Source organism: Lactuca serriola, chromosome 5 (assembly GCF_051521515.1).
Source record: "Lactuca serriola cultivar US96UC23 chromosome 5, Lser_US96UC23_V15, whole genome shotgun sequence".
Taxonomy (NCBI): Eukaryota; Viridiplantae; Streptophyta; class Magnoliopsida; order Asterales; family Asteraceae; genus Lactuca; species Lactuca serriola.
Genome location: NC_136412.1, coordinates 51,001,213 through 51,023,383, shown reverse-complemented (window position 1 = coordinate 51,023,383; position 22,171 = coordinate 51,001,213). Strand labels below are relative to the sequence as shown.

Below are 22,171 nucleotides of genomic sequence, written 5' to 3'. Positions count from 1 at the left end.
TGGTTTCACTAACTCACTTCATTATCTCTCTCTATTTTCTCTTTCTTATTTTCTCTTGTACCATGTGTTTTAAAACTTGTACCTTAATTGTTTTATATTTTTTTTAATTGAGTGGGTTCAAAAAGAGACAGAAATTGATGTGGCGGTGGGTTCGGTGGGTTGGGAAGGAACGACTCCCTCCTCCCTAAGAGTTGAACAGGAGAGGATGAATAAGAACATTCATCGTCAAGTTAATATACCTCTTTTAGTAAGAGACATTTGGTTCCAATAAATATTCTTCTTTATATGTTTAAGTATATCTCAGAATGAACTTGGTTTATTCCGAAGGACTCATATTCAATGTTTGCGGTGGAGATCAAAAAAGACATACAAATATATTATGAAATATTGGCTTAACGAACATGACACACACACACACACACACATATATATATATATATATATATATATATATATATATATATATATATATATATATATATATATATATATATATATAGGTCAAAGTAAAGAGGTATCCTAAATCGATGGGTTCAGTTTCTCAGTTTTTCAAACTCAAACTCATTCGAAAGTTTAGTATGTTGAAAATTAAGAAACTTGTGATGTTTATATAAGATATGTATATGAGCTATGTTTCATGTTATGACTAATGTGGGACAATTTTAGAATTATAAGAAACAAGTTGAAGGGATATAAGATAGAAACCAATAAACAAAATAAAATCAATATAATGATATATAAAATCCTTTTATATGGCTGCGAAAATAAAAGAAATGTTAGGAAGAAAATCCAACCTTGTAACCTCCAAAAAAACGTCATAACGCCATAGCTAACAACAGCTTTTGTTATTATTTCGCTAAACATATTTATATTAAGTATATATACACTACATAGTAGGGTGAGCAAACCCGAACCAAGAAACCGGGAAACCGATCAAAACCGACGAAACCGAAACCGATAAAACCGAAACCGAAGCAAAACCGACGGTTAGGGTTTCAAATTTTTAAAAACCGGAAAATCGGGTTCGGTTTCGGTTTTTGCCTAGAAACCGACCCACCCAACCCGAGAAACCGACTCAATGGTTGAGTGCCATGTTTTTTATATGTAATCATAAGAATATATATATCTAAGGCGCAAATTAGATATACAAACACACTCTTGGCCCAGCGGTTGAGCGCCTTCCCCTTGAACATTATGTCAAGGGTTCGAATCTTGCTGTTTGCCAAAGTTTTCCCTAAGTTTTCTATTTTAATTTGCAATTTGCGCATGTTTCACCCTTAATATAAGGAATCGTTAACCTCTATCAAGCCTCAAATTAGTTTAATTGGGATTATCATTGGGTTCGGGTTTAAACCCGGAACCGACCCATGAAGAAATTGAAAACCGACAAACCGAACCGACGGTTTGGGTTCATGGTTCGGTTTTTATATTTTTGAAAACCGATTTTATTGGGTTGGGTTCGGTTTTAGGTCAAAACCGATCCAAACCGACCCATGTTCACCCCTACTACATAGAATGAATTTTTCCTAAAAAAGTTACACTAGTTATTAAAAAAGTTAAGGGGCATCTCGGGCTACTTCGGGGTCTACATTGGATCCACATGTGTGTGTTTGTTTGTTGGAGTTTGGGAGGAATATAGGGTGAGAGGTTTCCTAGATTACATAAAGGATCGTGTAAATCACTAACCGAATATAAGATTTCGACCCTATGTTTGGGTATCATGAAATCTAAATTAAGATGATAACCTTTCAAGTAACTATCTCAAATCAAGATAGTCATAACAAATCATGTACTAGATTATTTATATGAGTTCAAATTCTATTGATAACCGAGCATTTATTAGCAATAAATGATCATCAATAGTTTTAATACTCATTATTTTCATGTAGTTTTCTAAGTGATTGTTAATAAAATTAAATAATCATCATCGATAGTTTTAATACTCACTATTTCTATCAATGTGATCGTACCGAGAACAAACTTGTTATATACAAATTTGCACTCCGTACCTTTTAACTTGACTAAAATCAAGACTTGAAATATATTGATAATATTGTAAATTCCAATTATACTAAAATGATCTAGCCATACTAAAATCACAAAGAATCCCCAAACCATAATTTTAGTGTAACCATGAATCTACACAAACAAGATTTGAAAAACCAAACTTACTCGGTATATGAAAATGTTGAATAGATTGAATTTTCATATTAGTATATAACACATTCTATATATTCGAGAATCGGGTGTTCTAAGAATTGAACCCGTCAACTCATTTGTAAACATGAAAAATATGTTTAAATAGATCATATAATTGAAGATCCTTACACTATTATTAAACCGAGTCTCTCAATCTATTCTTTCATCGTATAAAAGCAAGTCCTAACTTTCTGAAGCGCAACTACACTTCACGATCATATATGTAATTCATTTACTCATGTATCTGCTCGCATTTTTATCAAATGAATTATTAAGAATATATACATTCAACCTTCCCACTGTAGGTCCGAACAAACTAACCTAGGTGTGTGTGTTCCAATTCAAGTGTGAGCTTTCTTCATTGAATTCAACCCCCAATGTCATGTTACATGGGATTTGGATGTCTCCTCACCCTACACTAAGTCCCGGCCAAACATTTTATCAAATGGTTCGCAAACTTTTGTTGTGACATTACAAATTTGTTGCAACATTACAAACTACATCGAAATTACATCACTCATTATTAAATCCCAAAATTTGTTGTTCCTCTTTTAGTTAAGTCATACATGGTTGTTTTTTTTATTGTGGACAGACGTTAAATATGCATGAAATCATCCGGTATTGGTTCATATTATTTTATGTCAAATGTCGTCGATGAAAATAGTATTTCCACATATAGAGGTTGCCTACCTCTTATTCTGTTTGAAAAAACTTTGGTTCGTTATTATTGTTGTTTGTCATGATGATGTTTCTTTTGGAATCATAGAAAAATATTATAATAGGTTCAATAGACGTATAAATAATAAATACCTAGGCAGAAAACTATATAAAATGCTTTTATTGGAACACTACCTAAAAAAGCAATCCGTTCAAGTATATATCATAGAGCTTGGAGTTGGTCCAACTTCAAACCTACTTTCAACTCAAAACCATTGTTAGTCTTCTTATAAAGTATAAACGAGACCCATGAACTAAACCCTATTTAACTGGACCCATTAAATACAAGTATCAATCAAATGGGTTCTCTAGTCCATAGTTAAGAATTGATATTTAAACTCCCTAATAAATAGGCCCAAATGAGTGTGAAAGTTAGGCAAAAACAACACCCTTAGCCTATCTTAGAATAGAATCTATATACTCTTTTTAAGTCAAATAAATCTAGTTTAACTAAAAGAATTCATAAGTCAAAACCGCCCTTTCCTCAACCGTGCCCAAGCTATCGCCGCCACCGCAGCACCACCCAAGTGTGCAGACCCAGAGATTTGACTATTTCCCTGAAACAGTTCATCGTAATACCAATTACCTAACTTTCTGTATTAAGTCGTTCTTTCTTTCTTTCTATATAAAGCCAAAAAGAAAGAGACTAAAGGATTGTCTAATAGTTGTTGAGTCAAAGTTGACTCAGCCCCGAATCTGAATCTGAGTCAGGACCGAGTCATAAGCTTCCAAGCATATGGTATCAAACAGTCTGAATTTTACCGAGTCAGACTCAACCATTTACTAGAGACCCAGTAAGAGACATATCAAACAACCCCTAACATATCAAATAAATTATGGTACCTCTAGTATTCTCATCATATCATGCCCAACTAAAAATACGCCCTGAAATAATCACACGCAACAATGGGAAAAGTCAAAAACTAAATTTATATGATTGTTGCGTTAAAATGAAAGTCAATTTATTTACCAGTAAGATTGCAGGAACTGGTATGATAAATTCAAGATATATAGTTTTTGTTGGGTAAAGGAATATATCAAGAAGCATAATAGCATTCACTGCACCACTTGCTCCCTAAAATCACAAAATTGCATATACAAACTCATATATATATATATATATATATATATATATATATATATATATATATATATATATATATATTGTTTATATCATGTGTCAGTGTTACTATTTTTTTTTTTTTGTTAAATAGGAATGTTAGCATACCAGCCCTGGAACTTTTGAAGGGTCGGGTTCGAATAATCGTCTGTCCTGTATTTATTAAACAAACGAAAAAATATATCAATATATGTTTTGCTTTTTCATTTATGCAATAATAATGTTTAGCCTTTTTTACCAAATAATGCAACAATCATTCACTTTTTTACCGAATAATATAACAATGTTTCACTCTTTTACCAATTTATGCAACAACTTACCTTTGATGATGGAGCCAGAAAAGCATGGTGCACAAGAAAGAAGGCTGAACCAACAAAAGCCCCAGCTAAGTATAACTTCAGCAGAAATTCAGGCCCAAATTGTTGTCCAATCTGTTCAATGATTTGTCAAAAAGGACAAGTTAACAAAACTAAGGGTTTTTTGCCCTTCCATTTCTTAAGTGTGGTGTTATTTTCTTAAAAACTTTTTAAGCATATCATTTATTTAAAGGCATGCACACTCACACTCCTGCCAAAGAAATAAAGCCCGATCATATTCGAGATGATATGTCCAACTTCAATATGACTGAAAGCAGCAGTTATCATGGTATGGAATCGTCCACTTTTGAAGTTGTCCAATTGTATCTGCACAAATGATATAATTCAAATAAAGTAATACTCATAAAAGAATTAGGTTATGATGTTAATAAGCATAAAGAGAACTGAATCACTCACCATGAAGTTTTGCATCATGAACTTACGATCAGCAACTCTCCATAGCAGAAAAACAGCTACATTTGTCACGATTAAACCTATTACCACACCATCGCTGGTGAGTCTCCTTCTAAACTGCGACTGCCTGTGTTAATAAGAAGAATTGTAGACTGATCTTTTTATTTAGAAAGGGGAAAAAAAACTAGAAACGTTCATGTCGTGTAGCAAACACTTAACAAATCGTTGGTGATATTGATAACAGAAGATAGACAAAAGCAATTACCATGTTTTTTGGTAACTAATAGGTTGATCGAATTGGAAGCTTTGTCTTCTGAATTGAGCTCTTACAAACCCAAGTTCACCATGATCCACGAAAATTTTGCTTGTAGCTTTCAGTTTCAAAAGCGCATTAGGCAAGAGCCGCTTTAGAAGAACTTGGTTTGAAAGGACTTTCATCAAACAGTTGGTGGGTGCTTGCTGCAATGGCTGTGGAGAAGTGGTATAATGAGAGAAACCACGGTGGTGGAGGTGGTGGTGATGTGGGGGCACATCGGGGGCCCGGTGGAGAGGGAATGGGTTTGATCGTAAGGTTTGTGAAGCAATTTTTCTTGGGTTTCTGGTAATTAGTTTGAGGGAGAATAGCTTCTGCATAGTGTGATGATCTACGATAACGAACCCCTCACGATCTTTGAAAGTTGGTTACTCTTTGGACTTAAAGTACTCGATTGCTAAGCGGATCAAAAAACAAACCTTTCAAACCCTAATTCCCAATTCCTTATTCCCAATTCCCAAATGAAAAGTGATATTTTACTATTTTAGGGTAAAAGTTTAGTTCGTATCGGTAAGAATTGATTTTATTTAGGTTAATAAATTGTTGTCTCAACATATATGAACGTTCGCTTCGTAATCTAGTTTATATTCCTAAAAAACAAAAATTCACAAACCGTAATTATATATTAGACAAAATTACAAAAATGGTCCCTGTGGTTTGTCAAAAGTAACAAACTTAGTCCCTATCTATTTTTTTTGATGCGTTTGGCCATTGTGGTTTGTAAAAGTTGCATTGGAGGTCCTTTTTCATAACACCGTCAATTTGTAGCCGTTTGGGGTCATTAAGTTAGGGGTATATTCGTCTTTTTACGTTTGGCGCTCATTTAAGATGGATTAGGCAGCGATACGTCATTAACCTATCCTCATTAAGCAGAGTCCAAGAAACCCCATTCATATCCTCTTCACCTTAGCTTACTGATCATCTTGACGATCTTCATATTCATCCCTCTCATCCGATTTTAGGTTTTATCAACTGAAAATGGTACTTTGTATGTGGAATTTACGTGGTCCTCATACAATTGCACCCGACCTTGATAAAGATTACAGTAAGTTGTTTCATCTTTTGTTTGGTGTTTCTTGGTTTATATATTCAAGGCTCATCATTTTTCTTTTTCAGATGGTCACGAAAATTTCTTCACTTTAAAGATACATCATGGTGGATTTTTTTCAAAGTTCCCAAGAAGAAAGTACGTTGAGGGAAGGTTGGCATTCTATGACTTTGTTGACACTGATCTTTTTTCAGTTCATGATCTAAATGACATGATTCGTGAGATAGGGTATTCTGTGGATGACACAATGTACTATCATTATAGAATTCCTAATCTAGACTTAGATTTTGGATCGAAGGCTCTAGGAAATGATCAAGACGTTATATGATCTATGACTCAATTTGTCCCTCAAAACAGAGTGATTAATGTGTACGTTGAACATGGTTCTACAAGACTTCATACTTACTTCATGTCCCCGAGTAAAGTTGTTATTGAGCAACTGGATAATGATCCTTCTCCAGAGCTTAATAGGATTAGGCCTAAGAAGAAGGGAATTGGTTCGTGTAGCAAGAAATTAGACATGAATGTCCCACTTAAAGAATAAGCTAATCAAGCTCAGAGAGAAGATGGTGTGTATGATTATTCCATGCCCCTAGTTCCTTTTGACCCAAACAAACAAGACATGGTTAATGAGTTTAAGGATGATTCGTATTTCCCTGTACCAAAAGAAACTGATACAATGCAAGAAATTACAGTTGATATTAATTGCCAGAATCATAGGGAAATGCTAGATGATTTTAAGCCTTTTAGTAGTGATGGATATCAAAATATGGGTGAGTTTGAAAGAGAGGTTGAAGCTGAAGAAGAACATGATGAAAAAGATGAACAAGGGCATGCAAAGGATTCAAAAGATGATTCAGAAGAGCATACAGAAGAAGATGATGATTCTGACTACATTGTTGACCCAGAAGCTATTTTAGATGACTGGGAGGTTGATATGAGAGAGTTTCACAGTTGTGTGGATGAGGTTGAATGGTTTGGACGAGGTCCAAACATAGAATTAGATTTAAATCAAGATGATGATTTAGGTGTGATCAACAATGATGACTTTGAAAGTGCAGGATATGAGGAAGACCTAAGGAAGAGAATGTTAAACAAAACCTGAACAAGAAGGTGCCTTGTTCTTCTGGGGTAGTTCATGTTACACCATTTTTTGTGGGTCAAGCTTTTAAAACCAAAAAAGATATACAAGGTCACGTGAAGATGCTTTCAATAAAAACAAGGAGGGCCCTACACATGGCAAAAAATGAAAAATTGAGATTAAGAGTCAAGTGTAAAGGGGTGGTTCCAGATTCCACTGATGGTGGGCCCTCCACTGTAAGTAAAGCCACATTGAAGAGCAAAACTATAATTTCACAAAAAGATTCTTCTCCTTTTGCTATTCAGATTTCTAGATCTACGGAAGAGGAACAATGGTTGGTGAAGACAGTTATTGATGAGCATTTATGCTTACAAAGTAGAAATGTGAAGGCATACATCTAGATATCTTGCAAGCACTATTCTCCAAAAAGTGGATTCCAACCCTCGCATCCTAGTAAAAGCCTTGCAAGAAGAGCTTCAAATGGATTTGGAATTAAGCATATCAAGAATGAAGGTGTTCAGGGCTAAATCAATTGCAAAGGAACAACTGTATGGTGACTACGAAAGGCAATATAATTTGCTGAGAGATTACTGTTCGGAGTTACAAACCAATAACCCAGGTACAAGAGTGAAGCTAGAAGTGTGTAATGAACCAAATCCTGTCACACCCCAAAACCAAGAACGGCGGAAATCATTCTGGAGCGCAGGACGTCATGTAAAGTATCACAACACAGTATAACAGTAAATAAGCAAACACCATCATCCATTGCATTAAATATATAATTTTAATACAAGTGTGTTCTATACAGTTATAGACACCAAAATGTAAATCAAAATAATAAGATGAGTCTTGGATGCGCTCCATCTTCTCAAAAGCTGGCATCGGTACCTGTCTACTGTCGACCTGAGAATACAAGTTATTTTGAAAGAGTTTATCAGCATTAAGCGGGTGATTTCATAAGTATTTAGTGTCAGTGTTTGTTATTAAAACGTTTGAACATGACTTAAGTGTAAGTTTGTAAAATGTATGTAAATGTTTGTAAGTGTTTGTAAAAGTTTGAATCTCTTTGAAAAACCTATATTTTCTATTAAAGTAGCCTTCTACCAAGGCTTAACTGTTTTGTATGTTCGTTTGTTGTAAAAGTGTGTAATTTCCCAAGTGTAACTATCATTAACAAAATATAGTTTGTACATTAATGCTTAAGTGAAATAATCACTAAATATATGTAAGGGGTAAATTATTGTAGTACTGTAGTGTTGTATTATAGGAACTACTGTTGTACTAACTACCTTAAACCGGATTTATATTAAGGTATCATGTGATTAATTGTACCATACTATCGACTGGATAAACAACGACAAATGTAGGTCGTAAAAAGAAATGACGTTTGGCACCCGCAGACCTGCAGGTCCGGCTGTAGCTAGCAGCAAGGTGTAGGATAGTCAATCCAGTATAGATCTATATGCAAACTCACGCTCTCCCTTCAAGAGACTCTGGCTACAACTCGGGCCATGACATTTAAGTCATGCTCCGATTCATATCACAATAATTAACGTATTCATGTATATGTAATGTAATGAACTGTTCTAGTATAGTTGTATATGTTCTCCTTCTAGTATAGTTGTATATGTTCTCCTTCTAGTATAGTTGTATATGTTCTCTTTCTAGTATAGTTGTATATGTTCTCTTTCTAGTATAGTTGTATACGTTCTCTTTCTAGTATAGTTGTATATGTTCTCTCCCTAGTATAGTTGTATATGTTCTCTTCCTAGTATAGTTGTATATGTTCTCTTTCTAGTATAGTTGTATATGTTCTCATAGTAATAAGTATTGACTCATGAATGAACTGACTCATTGATCTAGCAATAGTATAAGTATGATCATGTGCTACCCCGATGGTAGCCTACTAATGATGTAACTAGTACGAATGAATATAGAAGTACTTTTATGCCTATATATGTACACATGATATATAATTAATAATTAAACGACCTTCGGACGAGTACCTGATATCCTATCAGACCACATCCAAATCGAGGAAAAGGAAACAAGGTGGATAGCCTTCCTAAGTCTTTTAAACATTACTTATATAACTATACATATATGGGCATGCAATTTATAATAAGAGTAACAAAGTTTAAGTAAAAGTATTTGATAAGCAAAAGATTTGTAAAACAGTTTGAAGTAAAACAGTTTGAACAGTAATAAAATCATTGGTTTTGTGGTTATTAATCACATGTGATTGATGTAATAACCATAATATTCAACTTGTATCCCCCCCCCCCATAAAAGCATTTAAAACATTTAGAAGTATTTCAAAGGTTAATTAGAGGGGTATGAACTCACTTGTGGTGAGTGGATTGGATTGAAGTGTCGGATACTGTGCTAGGTGGCAAACGGAGACTTGTTCACACGCACGAGCCTAGTTATCATATAATGAGCATATATATAACTAATTAGCCAAATAATAACTAATAAATTAAGTTGGGACACTCTAGAACATGTAAACACTTTGTATAAGTGTTATAAGTCCTAATGGTTGCATCTAAGTTGTTGTGGGACAAGGCTAAAGGGGTGTAAAGTTCCAAAGGGCCTTATATATGTGTTTACTCTTCAATAAACTCCACACAAGGAGTTTACGGTCGTAAATCCTTGAGTTTACGACCGTGAACTCCCAAACTTGATGGCATTTGGTGTTTTGAAGTGTTATTTGATTTCTAAAATAAGTTCTACTTGGTGGTTTAATCCTTTGGGTAGTTTAGGGCATTAATACACTCCTTTTTGGAGTTTTCGGCCCAAAGGCCATTTCCCTTTGAGTTTACTGCCGTAAACTCATATGGGAATGGGTATTTTTGTGCTTTCAAGTCCCAAACTCATTTAGGAAAGGTTTTAGACAATTATCTAAGGCTAATGAAGGCATTAGGCACACTATGGTACCCTCCTTTCATGTTCACGGCCCATGAACCATTTCCCTTAGAGATTACGGTCGTAATCTCTCATGGGGATGGGTTTTTGATGCTTTAAGGTCCACAAATTAACTAGGATTAAATAGGGGCTAATGTCCAAGGCTTTAGGAGTGAACTAGGCACTCTTTGGCCTTTGTTTTTGGAGATCACGGTCCAAGAACTTCTTGGGCCGTGAACACCCAAATCTTGGTGTTCTTGTTTGTTTTCTACTCTTAAACACACTTATATACAAGCCTAAGTTCGTTACCTAACATGGGGAAAAGACTAGGTAGCATTTAAGCCACATATAGGAGTTTACTCTCCAAGAACGTTCTTGGGGGGTAAACTCCCGAATCTCACAGATTTGCTATGTAATCTAAGTTATTAAACACATTATAAGCATTATAAGACAACTAGAGAAGTGTACTCACGATTTGGGATAAAAACCCGAAGATCCGTGAGAGAGAAAATGGTTTTTCTCTAGTTGGAAATGCGAATAATGAATGAATTTGGTTCAGAATTCTATTTATAGTCCTGAGATATTTTTGGCAGAAAATATTATTATTCCGGAAATGAACTCTAATATTATGAAGTTTTGAAATACTCGAGTTTCACTTACCCATGTGCATCCACTCTCCTGATATCTCCTTAAATGTAAACCCTGAAATACTCAAACTTATTCGGAAAAGTCTGAAATTCACTGTAACTGGTCTAGCTTCTATTGACTTGATAATGTTTGTACAAAATGGAAATTTCGGGTTGTCACATCATCCCCTCCTTAGAAGGAATTTCGTCCCGAAATTAGAATTTAAGCAAATAAGTAGTTACAATCAACTAAGTAAAAAGACGAGGATATTTCAGTTTCATCTGATCCTCACGCTCCCAAGTGAATTCCGGCCCGCGCTTGGCGTTCCAGCGAACCTTCACTATCGAGATACGGCTTTGCTTCGTCTGCTTGACCTCACGGTCCATGATCTCTACCGGTTCTTCCACAAAGTTGAGGCTCTCGTTGATCTCGATCTCGTCGAGTGGGATTACAAGAGTCTCGTCGGACAGACACTTTTTCAAGTTAGATACGTGGAATGTAGAATGTACGTTACGAAGTTCGTTGGGTAGGTTGAGTTTGTAAGCTACGGGGCCGATTCTTGCGAGAATCTCGAAAGGCCCTATGTACCTTGGATTAAGCTTCCCACGCTTACTGAAGCGTACCAAGCCTTTCCAGGGTGAGACTTTGAAAAGGACTCGGTCTCCCACCTGAAATTCCAAAGGTTTTCTTCGCTTATCAGCGTAGCTCTTCTGTCGGTCTCTAGAGGCTTTCAATCGTTCACGGATCTGAACGATCTTCTCTGTCGTTTCCCGAATGATTTTCGGGCCTGTAAGAGTACCGTCAGAAACTTGCCCCCTAGCTAATTGGGTATCACCCACTTCAGCCCAACACAGAGGGGATCTGCACTTTCGGCCGTAGAGGGCTTCAAATGGAGCAGCCTTGATGCTCATGTGATAACTGTTATTGTAGGAAAATTCGACAAGGGGTAAATGAGTATCCCATGCCTTTCCAAAGTCAATCACACAGGCTCTCAATATATCTTCCAGTGTTTGGATGGTTCTCTCACTTTGTTCGTCGGTCTGTGGATGGTAGGTCGTGCTCATGTCCAGCCTTGTTCCCAGGGAATGTTGTAGCGATTGCCAAAATCTTGAGGTGAACCTACTATCTTTATCGGAGATAATGGACATAGGTACACCATGTATCCGTACGATTTCCCTAATGTATGTTCTCGTAAGTTTCTCTATCTTGTCAGTTTCTTTGATAGGCAGGAAGTGTGCAGACTTGTTCAATCTATCGACGATGACCCATATGGTATCAAGTCCACCCGTTATCTTGGGCAACTTGGTTATGAAATCCATAGTGATCTGCTCCCACTTCCATTCTGGAATCTCTAGTTGTTGTAGTAAACCGGAGGGCTTCTGGTACTCGACCTTAACCTTTGCGCAAGTAAGGCATTTACTTACGAAGGTAGCAATCTCTACTTTCATATTAGGCCACCAGTATAGCTTTTTAAGATCCAGATACATCTTATCTGGACCTGGGTGAACGGAATACCGATTGTTGTGTGCTTTGGTCATGACCAAGTCTCGGAAACCACCGTGCTTCGGTGTCCAGATCCGGTTCATGAAATATAAGGCTCCGCCACCCTTGGCTTCTAAATTCTTATCCATTCCTCTAAGGGATTCACTCGTCACATTTTCAGGTTTCATGGCTTCAAGTTGGGCCGCCTGAATTTGCTTAGACAAGTGATGGATGGTCATTGTCAATGACTTGACCCTGCGACCAGAATATTCCTTCCGACTTAGGGTGTCTGCTACTACGTTGGCTTTACCCAGATGATAACGAATATCGCATTCGTAGTCACTGAGTAGCTCGACCCACTATCGTTGTCTCATGTTGAGCTCCTTCTGATCGAATATGTGTTGTAAACTCTTGTGGTCGGTAAAAATAGTGCTTTTCGTTCCGTACAAGTAATGTCTCCAGATCTTCAGAGCAAACACCACTGCTCCTAGTTCAAGATCGTGGGTCGTGTAGTTAACTTCGTGTGTCTTCAACTGTCTCGAGGCGTAGGCGATGACCTTACCTCACTGCATCAGAACACACCCGAGCCCTTGATTCAATGCATCGCAATAGACTACGAAGTCTTCTATTCCTTCAGGGAGGGATAGTATTGGTGCGGTGCATAAGGCTCGCTTGAGCGTTTGGAACGCTCTCTCCTGTTTCTCTTCCCAGTCGAAGGCCACGCCTTTGTGGGTCAGTGTTGTAAGAGGTTTTACAATTCGGGAGAAGTTCTGTATGAACCTGCGGTAGTAGCCAGCGAGACCTAAAAATTGCCGAATTTCTGTAGGCGTCTTCGGTGCTGACCAGTTCTCAATGGCCTTAATTTTGGATGGGTCCACGTGGATTCCCTCTTCACTTACCACGTGCCCTAAGAATTCGACTCTTCGTATCCAAAACTCACACTTAGAGAACTTCGCATAGAGCCTCTCCGCTCATAACGTTCCTAGAACTTGTTGCAGATGATCGCCATGCTCTTCCTTACTTCGGGAGTAGATCAGGATGTCATCAATGAATACAATGACGAACTGATCCAAGTAAGGTCGGCATACTCTATTCATCAAATCCATGAAGACTGTGGGCGCATTGGTCAATCCGAATGGCATCACTACGAACTCGTAGTGTCCGTAACGAGTTCGGAAGGATGTCTTCGGAACATCCTCCTTTAGCACTCGTAACTGGTGATATCCGGATCTCAGATCAATTTTAGAAACGTAGCTTGCCCCTTGCAGTTGGTCAAATAGATCGTCTATGCGAGGCAGAGGGTAACGATTTTTGACTGTTAGTTTGTTGAGTTCTCTGTAGTCGATACACATACAGAATGATCCGTCTTTCTTCTTAACGAACAAGATCGGTGCTCCCCAAGGTGAGAAGCTGGGTCTTATTAAGCCCTTGTTGATCAGTTCGTTAAGTTGAACAGATAGTTCCTGCATCTCTGCTGGTGCTAAACGGTAGGGCGGCTTGGCTACTGGGGTAGCTCCTGGGACTAAGTCGATTCTGAACTCGACCTGTCGTTGCGGAGGTAATCCTGGTAGCTCTTCTGGGAAGATGTCGGGAAAGTCGCTCACTACTGGAATGTTCTTTAGTTCCTTCATTTTGAGGCTCGTATCGACGACGTGAGCAAGGAATGCATGGTATTCTTTATGCAGATACTTCTGTGCTTGAATACTTGATATTATACGAAGACTCGCACCGGGTTTGTCGCCGTAGACAATAAGAGTTTCATTAGACGGGAGGTTTAGACGGACTGCTTTCTCGTAGCACATGATGTCAGCGCGATGAAGACTTAACCAGTCCATGTCGATGATAACGTCGAAGCTTTTTATTGAGACCGGCATAAGGTCGATTGGGAATGAATGGTTATCTAGAGTTAGGGTACAACCTAAGTATATGCTATTCGTACTTTCAGTTTTTCCATTAGCCATTTCTACTGTGAATTGTTCCTTAAGTGTGTGTGGTTGTTGCTTAAGCATGCGAGCAAATTTATGGTTCACGAAGCTTCGCTCCGCTCCACTATCGAACAGAATGCATGCATAGGAGTTATCGAGGAGGAACGTACCAGTTACCACCGTCGGGTTAGCAACTGCTTCCCCATGGCCTATTGCTAGTACCCTCCCTGCTCCTCCAGCATTCTTCGCTTTGGGGAAGTCCCTCTTATAGTGGCCTGCTACACCACATCCATAGCAGGTCGGGCTCGTGCCAAAGCCGGGGACTTGGGTGATCGGCCTCGCCGGGGATTTACAGAAACGGACGGTGTGTCCTTTCCTGTTGCAGTTAGAGCACTGCATTACACGGTAGGGGCCATTGTGGTGGAAGTTGCATTTGTTGCACTTAGGCAAACTTCCAGCATACTACCTCTCTGGAGCAGTAGTAGCAGCAGGGGTTATTGCGGCATGCACAGCCACAACTTGCTGCTTTTTGGCAGCTCGCTGTTTCTTCTTGTCTTCCCAGAACTTCCGCTTAGTGTCAGCGGGTTTGGAGGGTTCCGGGATGGCTAGGGTGGTTGTTGTTGTAGGGGTTTTGACTCCATGGTCAATGAGTCGTTGTGCCAGTCGCTTGGCACTGTCGAAGGTAGCGGGGTTTGATGATAGGACATTCCCCTGATACGGAGGCACTAGCCCCCATATGTACGTTTCGATCTTTTTCCCTTCAGTGGGAACCATATTGGGGCAGAGAGCCACCAATTCGTTGAATCTGGCGGTATAAGCGACTACGTTGGTACCCTTCATGGTCAGGCTCCAAAGCTCCTGCTCCAATTTCTGGATTTCGCCCCTCGGGCAGTATTCCTCAATCATGAGGTCCTTCATGGTTTCCCATCCCATATCATTCGCCACTACGAGAGTCAGCGCTTTAACGTGGCCGTTCCACCACGTCAGGGCTTTTCCTTCAAAGGTGCATGCGGCATATTTGACTTTGCTCGTAACAGGGCATGAATAGTTTTCAAAGACTGATTCAGTCTTCTCGAACCATTGCGAGAGGGCAATGACTCCGCCGGTGCCATGGAAGGACATCGGCTTACAGTTGGTGAAATCCTTGTAGGAGCACTCTCTCGAGCGCACAGGGGTTTCAACCGGAATGGAGTTAACAGGGGCTCCACCTCTGCTGGCGTCAGTAGAGTGATACTGAGCCATGGCAGTTGCCACTGCTGCAGCTACGGCAGCATTCAGGGCTGCGGTATCGATGACCGGAGGCGGAGGAGGCGGTGGAGGTGCAGGGTTATTCCGGGGAGATTTGCGAGGAGGCATCTTTCAGCTATAAGTTTATAAAGATAAACAAAGTGGTAAGAATCAATTTGTAAGTGGGGTGAGAGTGACACATGGACTAACTAACCATAGCCCAATAGTTTGAATGAGTGTTTGAGATCACAACAAAGAATATTAGTAGGAAAACACAAGTGTACAGATTTTTCCCACAGATTAGATAAACGTCAATAATACTGGTATTACCGATGTAATAAGTTCAGGGAAAATCGACCTAACAGTAGGTCTTACATCATACCATACGGAAAAGTTTGACAGTTCTTAGATTCCTAATTAGAGTACTGAAAGTTAGGAATATTTTACAGACAAGTGCTACTTAGAGCACAGATATTAAAGGCTATTCCTTAACCAAAAGACAGAGATGTACTAGCCATCTTCTAACGGCGGTGGGAAATCCTCGGGCGAACCCTGAGGTCTGCCACTTGACGAAACACCTCCTGAAGGTATCGCTCCTGAGCCCTCTGACGGACTCGAAGTTCCAAGACTTCAGCTCGGGAGGCAGCCAGCTGTTGCTGCAGGGTTTCATTGGTTCTCCGGGTCCGTTCCATGTCTTCTTCAAGACGGCGGATGCGGACTGTGTTGACACCAGAGTTGGCATCAATCTCCATGACCCGGTTGATGGCTACTCGACCCTGCTCAACATTACGAGCTATTTTGCGGATAATGACGGGCAGAGCTCGGTTAGCAGAACCACCTTCGTTGACGTTGTAAAAGCTTCGGTCTCCAAAGTAATGTAAGGGTTGACCCTGTTCGTCACTCCAGCGATTCAAGTTGGTTGCCCACAAGGGTGTAGGACCTGGAAAAGCTGGTCGGGGGTTGTTGTTCGGGGCTTGACCTACTAGCGGTAGGTTGTTGACTTCAGGCTCAGAGTCAGATCCATCAGAAAAGCCTTCTGCGAGGTGATCATCCAAAGGGATTGGATGCTCATCTTCGGGCTCTGCTTCGATCCACCCGACATTGCCTTCATTTGGAAAGTACGGGTCGCCGTGATGGAATCCAGCCATTTAAATCTACGCGAGAAGAGAGGTATAAGAATATAGTATATATGTAGCTAGTAGTACAAAATACACCTATAGTATTTTAAGTTTAGGTTCTACTGATCTTCTTGTGGTATCGTTGGTAAGTTTTTAGACTTGTTAACATATCACAACCATTCTAGGGCATATGCTAATCACTCCTCGGACCAGCATAGTTGATCAGGCTATGCCATTCCCAGGACTGACCATACATCCCCGAGCTCACTTGTGATATTTAACAATCGTAATACTTTTGTTCTTGTCATTGTGACACTGATTTTAGTATGAATGCAGACTAGTATACTTAATTAAATATTTTAATATTTAAAGTATAGACTCTTGGTCAGAGTGCTTTAATCCCAAATGGGTTTATAGTTTAGTATATCTTTTATGGGTTAATACTTAATTCACTATAAACAATGCTATGATACCAATCTGTCACACCCCAAAACCAAGAACGGCGGAAATCGTTCTGGAGCGCAGGACGTCATGTAAAGTATCACAACACAGTATAACAGTAAATAAGCAAACAACATCATCCATTGCATTAAATATATAATTTTAATACAAGTGTGTTCTATACAGTTATAGACACCAAAATGTAAATCAAAATAATAAGATGAGTCTTGGATGCGCTCCATCTTCTCAAAAGTTGGCCTCGGTACCTGTCTACTGTCGACCTGAGAATACAAGTTATTTTGAAAGAGTTTATCAGCATTAAGCGGGTGATTTCATAAGTATTTAGTGTCAGTGTTTGTTATTAAAACGTTTGAACATGACTTAAGTGTAAGTTTGTAAAATGTATGTAAATGTTTGTAAGTGTTTGTAAAAGTTTGAATCTCTTTGAAAAACCTATATTTTCTATTAAAGTAGCCTTCTACCAAGGCTTAACTGTTTTGTATGTTCGTTTGTTGTAAAAGTGTGTAATTTCCCAAGTGTAACTATCATTAACAAAATATAGTTTGTACATTAATGCTTAAGTGAAATAATCACTAAATATATGTAAGGGGTAAATTATTGTAGTACTGTAGTGTTGTATTATAGGAACTACTGTTGTACTAACTACCTTAAACCGGATTTATATTAAGGTATCATGTGATTAATTGTACCATACTATCGACTGGATAAACAACGACAAATGTAGGTCGTAAAAAGAAATGACGTTTGGCACCCGCAGACCTGCAGGTCCGGCTGTAGCTAGCAGCAAGGTGTAGGATAGTCAATCCAGTATAGATCTATACGCAAACTCACGCTCTCCCTTCAAGAGACTCTGGCTACAACTCAGGCCATGACATTTAAGTCATGCTCCGATTCATATCACAATAATTAACGTATTCATGTATATGTAATGTAATGAACTGTTCTAGTATAGTTGTATATGTTCTCCTTCTAGTATAGTTGTATATGTTCTCTTTCTAGTATAGTTGTATATGTTCTCTTTCTAGTATAATTGTATGCGTTCTCTTTCTAGTATAGTTGTATATGTTCTCTCCCTAGTATAGTTGTATATGTTCTCTTCCTAGTATAGTTGTATATGCTCTCTTTCTAGTATAGTTGTATATGTTCTCATAGTAATAAGTATTGACTCATGAATGAACCGACTAGTCAGTTCATTCATGAGTCAATACTTATTACTATGAGAACATATACAACTATACTAGAAAGAGAACATATACAACTATACTAGGAAGAGAACATATACAACTATACTAGGGAGAGAACATATACAACTATACTAGAAAGAGAACGTATACAACTATACTAGAAAGAGAACATATACAACTATACTAGAAAGAGAACATATACAACTATACTAGAAGGAGAACATATAAAACTATACTAGAACAATTCATTACATTACATATACATGAATATGTTAATTATTGTGATATGAATCGGAGCATGACTTAAATGTCATGGCCCGAGTTGTAGCCAAAGTCTCTTGAAGGGAGAGCATGAGTTTGCGTATAGATCTATACTGGATTGACTATCCTACACCTTGCTGCTAGCTACAGCCGGACCTGCAGGTCTGCGGGTGCCAAACATCATTTCTTTTTACGACCTACATTTGTCGTGGTTTATCCAGTTGATAGTATGGTATAATTAATTACATGATACCTTAATATAAATCCGGTTTAAGGTAGTTAGTACAGCAGTAGTTCCTATAATACAACACTACAGTACTACAATAATTTACCCCTTACATATATTTAGTGATTATTTCACTTAAACATTAATGTACAAACTATATTTTGTTAATGATAGTTACACTTGGGAAATTACACACTTTTACAACAAACGAACATACAAAACAGTTAAGCCTTGGTAGAAGGCTACTTTAATAGAAAATATAGGTTTTTCAAAGAGATTCAAACTTTTACAAGCACTTACAAACATTTACATACGTTTTACAAACTTACACTTAAGACATGTTCAAACGTTTTAATAACAAACACAGACACTAAATACTTATGAAATCACCAGCTTAATGCTGATAAACTCTTTCAAAATAACTTGTATTCTTAGGTCGACAATAGACAGGTACCGAGGCCAGCTTTTGAGAAGATGGAGCGCAGCCAAGACTTATCTTATTATTTTGATTTACATTTTGGTGTATATAACTGTACAGAACACACTTGTATTAAAATTATATATTTAATGCAATGGATGATGTTGTTTGCTTATTTACTGTTATACTGTGTTGTGATACTTTATATGACGTCCTCCGCCCCCAGAACGATTTCCGCCGTTCTTGGTTTTGGGGTGTGACAAATCCTGATGTTCAAACTCGTATTTTCAAGAGGATATACATTTGTCTTGGAGAACTTAAGTTGGGGTTCAAATCTGGAAAAAGGGAATTATTAGGATTGGATGGATGTTTCTTGAAAGTACCACACCCTGGACAAATTCTAACAGTTGTAGGTCTTGATTCCGACAATGGAATATATCCACTAGCTTATGCAGTTGTGGAAGCTGAGACAACAAGTTCATGGACATGGTTCTTAGAATGCCTTGGTGATGATTTGGATTTGGATGCATCGTGCAACTTCACTTTTGTATCTGACAGAAAAAAGGTATGAATACATATAACATAAGTATCTTTTAAAGCTTGTAACAATACTAACTATAAATTACATTATATGTAGGGCATAATACCGGCAACAGCAAAAGTGTTTCCAAATGCACAACATAGATGGTGTTTGAGACATATACATGAAAACATGAAGTTGCAATGGAGGGGAGATGAGTTTAGAGATCACTTATGGAGGTGTGCTACAAATACAACCATTAGGCACTTTGAAAGGACAATGGATGAATTCAAAGATTTCAGTGCAAAGGCTCTTGAATGGCTAAGTAATATTCCTCCAGTTCATTGGGCTAGGTCTCATTTCTCAGGTAGAGCCCATTCAGATTGTCTTTTAAACAATTTGTGTGAAGTATTCAACTCTAAGCTAGAGCATGGAAGGGACAAGCCTATAATTACATGTTTAGAGTACATAAGAGTGTACTTGATGAAGAGACATTGCATTGTACAAAAAGAAATTGATAAATGCAAAAGTCTATTATGTTGGATTAGTGTCTAAGTCCATAACTATTTTGGTATGTACTTGACCCGATGGTGCATGGTCCTTTTGGGTTGCCTTCACCAAAGCAACTTGATAGGATGAATTATGGAGAGAAAGGATTAAATATGATTTATTAATATATTATGGGAATAATATATTAAAGGAGAAATCATATTGTTTAATTAATATTAGTCAAGAATTAATTAGTAATTAGTTTTGTGACTAAAAGAGATTAATTAAACTTAAGGGACTGAAATTGTAATTATAAGATAATTGCAATTTGGGCCATGGATTGCCTTTTATTATAAGGTGGACAAATTCTATGGGGAAAGCCCATATGAAATCTTCCAAGGCCTTGAGAAAAGGGCTTCATGGGTTGCTTAGGGCTTAAGCATCCAAATTAGGGTTTCCTTGTTAGATAACCCTAATTGCCTCACTATATATAGATCCTTTAAGGACCAAAAACGTGGACAAGCCTCTTGCTAGGGTTTTCACACGATTTTGGAAGCCTCCATCCTCTCTCCTCTTCATCCTCTTGCTTATGGTGTTTGTGAACCATTAGAGGGGTGACACTTGTGACTCTAAGCCTTCTAAAGTCAATTCAAGGAGGAATTGGGATTGTTATTACTACATAACAATCAAGGTAACATTATAAACCTATTCTCATGTTAATATGATTATTTGAATGCTAGAATTAGGGTTTATAGTCTTGGATAACTTGCATGTACAATAGAGAAACCTAGATCCAAGCATTAGGGTTTGTATGAGCACATAGGATGTCTTATGACCAAAACCCATCATATTAACCCCTACTGCAACTACTATACTTGACACAATCAAAACAGTTGCAAGCAAATATAAGGCACTCTTCTGTGGTTCTAGAAAATATCAAGTGACTGGTATGATGTTTGATCAGTATGTGGTCAACTTGAAAGAGGGTACATGTAGTTGTAGGTACTGGGAGATAACACGGATAGTCTGCAGGCATGGAGTTTGTGCAATATGGGAACATATTCAAAATGGTGAAAAAGCCCAACAACCTGAATATTGGGTGCATCCTTGTTATAAGCTAGAAACATGGAGGGCAATGTACTCTAACAAAATAAATCCAATCAATGACAGGAGCATGTGGCCAAAATCTAGATGTCCAACCACTCTTATACCACCTACACATCACACACAAGTAAGTTGAATGTTAGTTAACATAGTTTCTTATTCATCTAGTTTTAAGATTTCCTTAATATTTTTGTAGGTTGGAAGGCCCAAGAAAAAGAGGAGGAGGGCTATAGATGAGCCTACTAACCAGTAAAAAAACCTATCTAGGAAATTCTTGACTGTTACTTGTTCCAAGTGTCATAACAAAGGACATAACTCTAGAACATGTAAGGGGCAAGGGGGGTCAAGTCAGAGAGCAGTGGGTGGATCAATTCAAGGTGGTGTGGGTGGATCAAGTAAAGATGCAGTTGGTGGAACAAGTCAAGGTTCAGTGGGTGGATCAAGTGAAGATGTCATGGGTGGGTTAAGAGCAAAGAAGATAGACAAGGGAAAAAAGCCTCAAGTAGGACCTAAGTGAAGTTGGATACAGATGAAAGCATGACTAATCAATTTATTTGGCTACCTTTTGTTTAAGATTATAAACTTGTATTGATGCTTTTGTTAAAACATGTTTAATCTAGATAATTACATCTTTTTGCAACTACCTAAATTAGTGATGTAATTAAGTTGATACTAGCCGTATGTCATGCTACATTTCTGGTTATAATGATCTCAGTTATCATGTTTTGATATGGTGTGTTTCTCATTCCATTCCATTGTTTAATAATGACCAAACTCATTCCATTCCATTGTTTGATAATGTCCAAAACTCATTCCATTCCATTGTTTGATAAATAACCAAAACACATTCCATTCCATTGTTTACTTATAGGGTTTTTATCTTGTATTTTTCTCATTCCATTCCAATCTTTGATAAATGGACACAACTTTTTCCATTCCATTCCAATATTCCTGATCAATAATAAAAAAAACAATG

The 22,171-nt window shown here is 37.9% G+C and overlaps 2 protein-coding genes across 2 annotated transcripts; one reads left to right on the top strand and one right to left on the bottom strand.

Annotated features, from left to right (window-relative positions):
• Nucleotides 1-3,052: 3,052 nt before the first annotated feature.
• Nucleotides 3,053-5,637, bottom strand: LOC145052471 (RHOMBOID-like protein 12, mitochondrial). The gene is made up of 8 exons (XM_079000297.1): nt 5,072-5,637; nt 4,810-4,933; nt 4,600-4,719; nt 4,357-4,467; nt 4,145-4,189; nt 3,887-3,991; nt 3,760-3,801; nt 3,053-3,473 (listed from the first exon to the last, which is right to left on the bottom strand). The coding sequence occupies exons 1-8, from the start codon at nt 5,437-5,439 to the stop codon at nt 3,384-3,386; spliced, it is 1,005 nt and encodes a 334-aa protein (XP_078856423.1). The 5' UTR covers nt 5,440-5,637; the 3' UTR covers nt 3,053-3,383.
• A 1,766-nt stretch (nt 5,638-7,403) lies between these two features.
• On the top strand, nt 7,404-21,712 carry LOC145049510 (uncharacterized). Its single transcript, XM_078997905.1, has 6 exons — nt 7,404-7,582; nt 7,638-7,867; nt 19,439-19,647; nt 19,720-20,010; nt 21,392-21,444; nt 21,517-21,712. The coding sequence occupies exons 1-6, from the start codon at nt 7,404-7,406 to the stop codon at nt 21,710-21,712; spliced, it is 1,158 nt and encodes a 385-aa protein (XP_078854031.1).
• Nucleotides 21,713-22,171: the final 459 nt, after the last annotated feature.

Bases quoted from the DNA above. Each gene is read 5' to 3' on its own strand.
- LOC145052471 (XM_079000297.1), bottom strand. From the start codon at position 5,439: ATGCAGAAGCTATTCTCCCTCAAACTAATTACCAGAAACCCAAGAAAA. The intron at 4,468-4,599 runs GTGAGTGTGCAT...ATCATTGAACAG, and splicing joins TTTATTTCTTTGGCAGGAGT to ATTGGACAACAATTTGGGCC. The intron at 3,802-3,886 runs GTAAATAAATTG...TGATTATTTCAG, and splicing joins CAGTTCCTGCAATCTTACTG to GGCGTATTTTTAGTTGGGCA.
- LOC145049510 (XM_078997905.1), top strand. From the start codon at position 7,404: ATGGCAAAAAATGAAAAATTGAGATTAAGAGTCAAGTGTAAAGGGGTG. The intron at 7,868-19,438 runs GTACAAGAGTGA...GGGAATTATTAG, and splicing joins GTTACAAACCAATAACCCAG to GATTGGATGGATGTTTCTTG. The intron at 20,011-21,391 runs GTATTCAACTCT...ATATTTTTGTAG, and splicing joins TTTTAAACAATTTGTGTGAA to GTTGGAAGGCCCAAGAAAAA.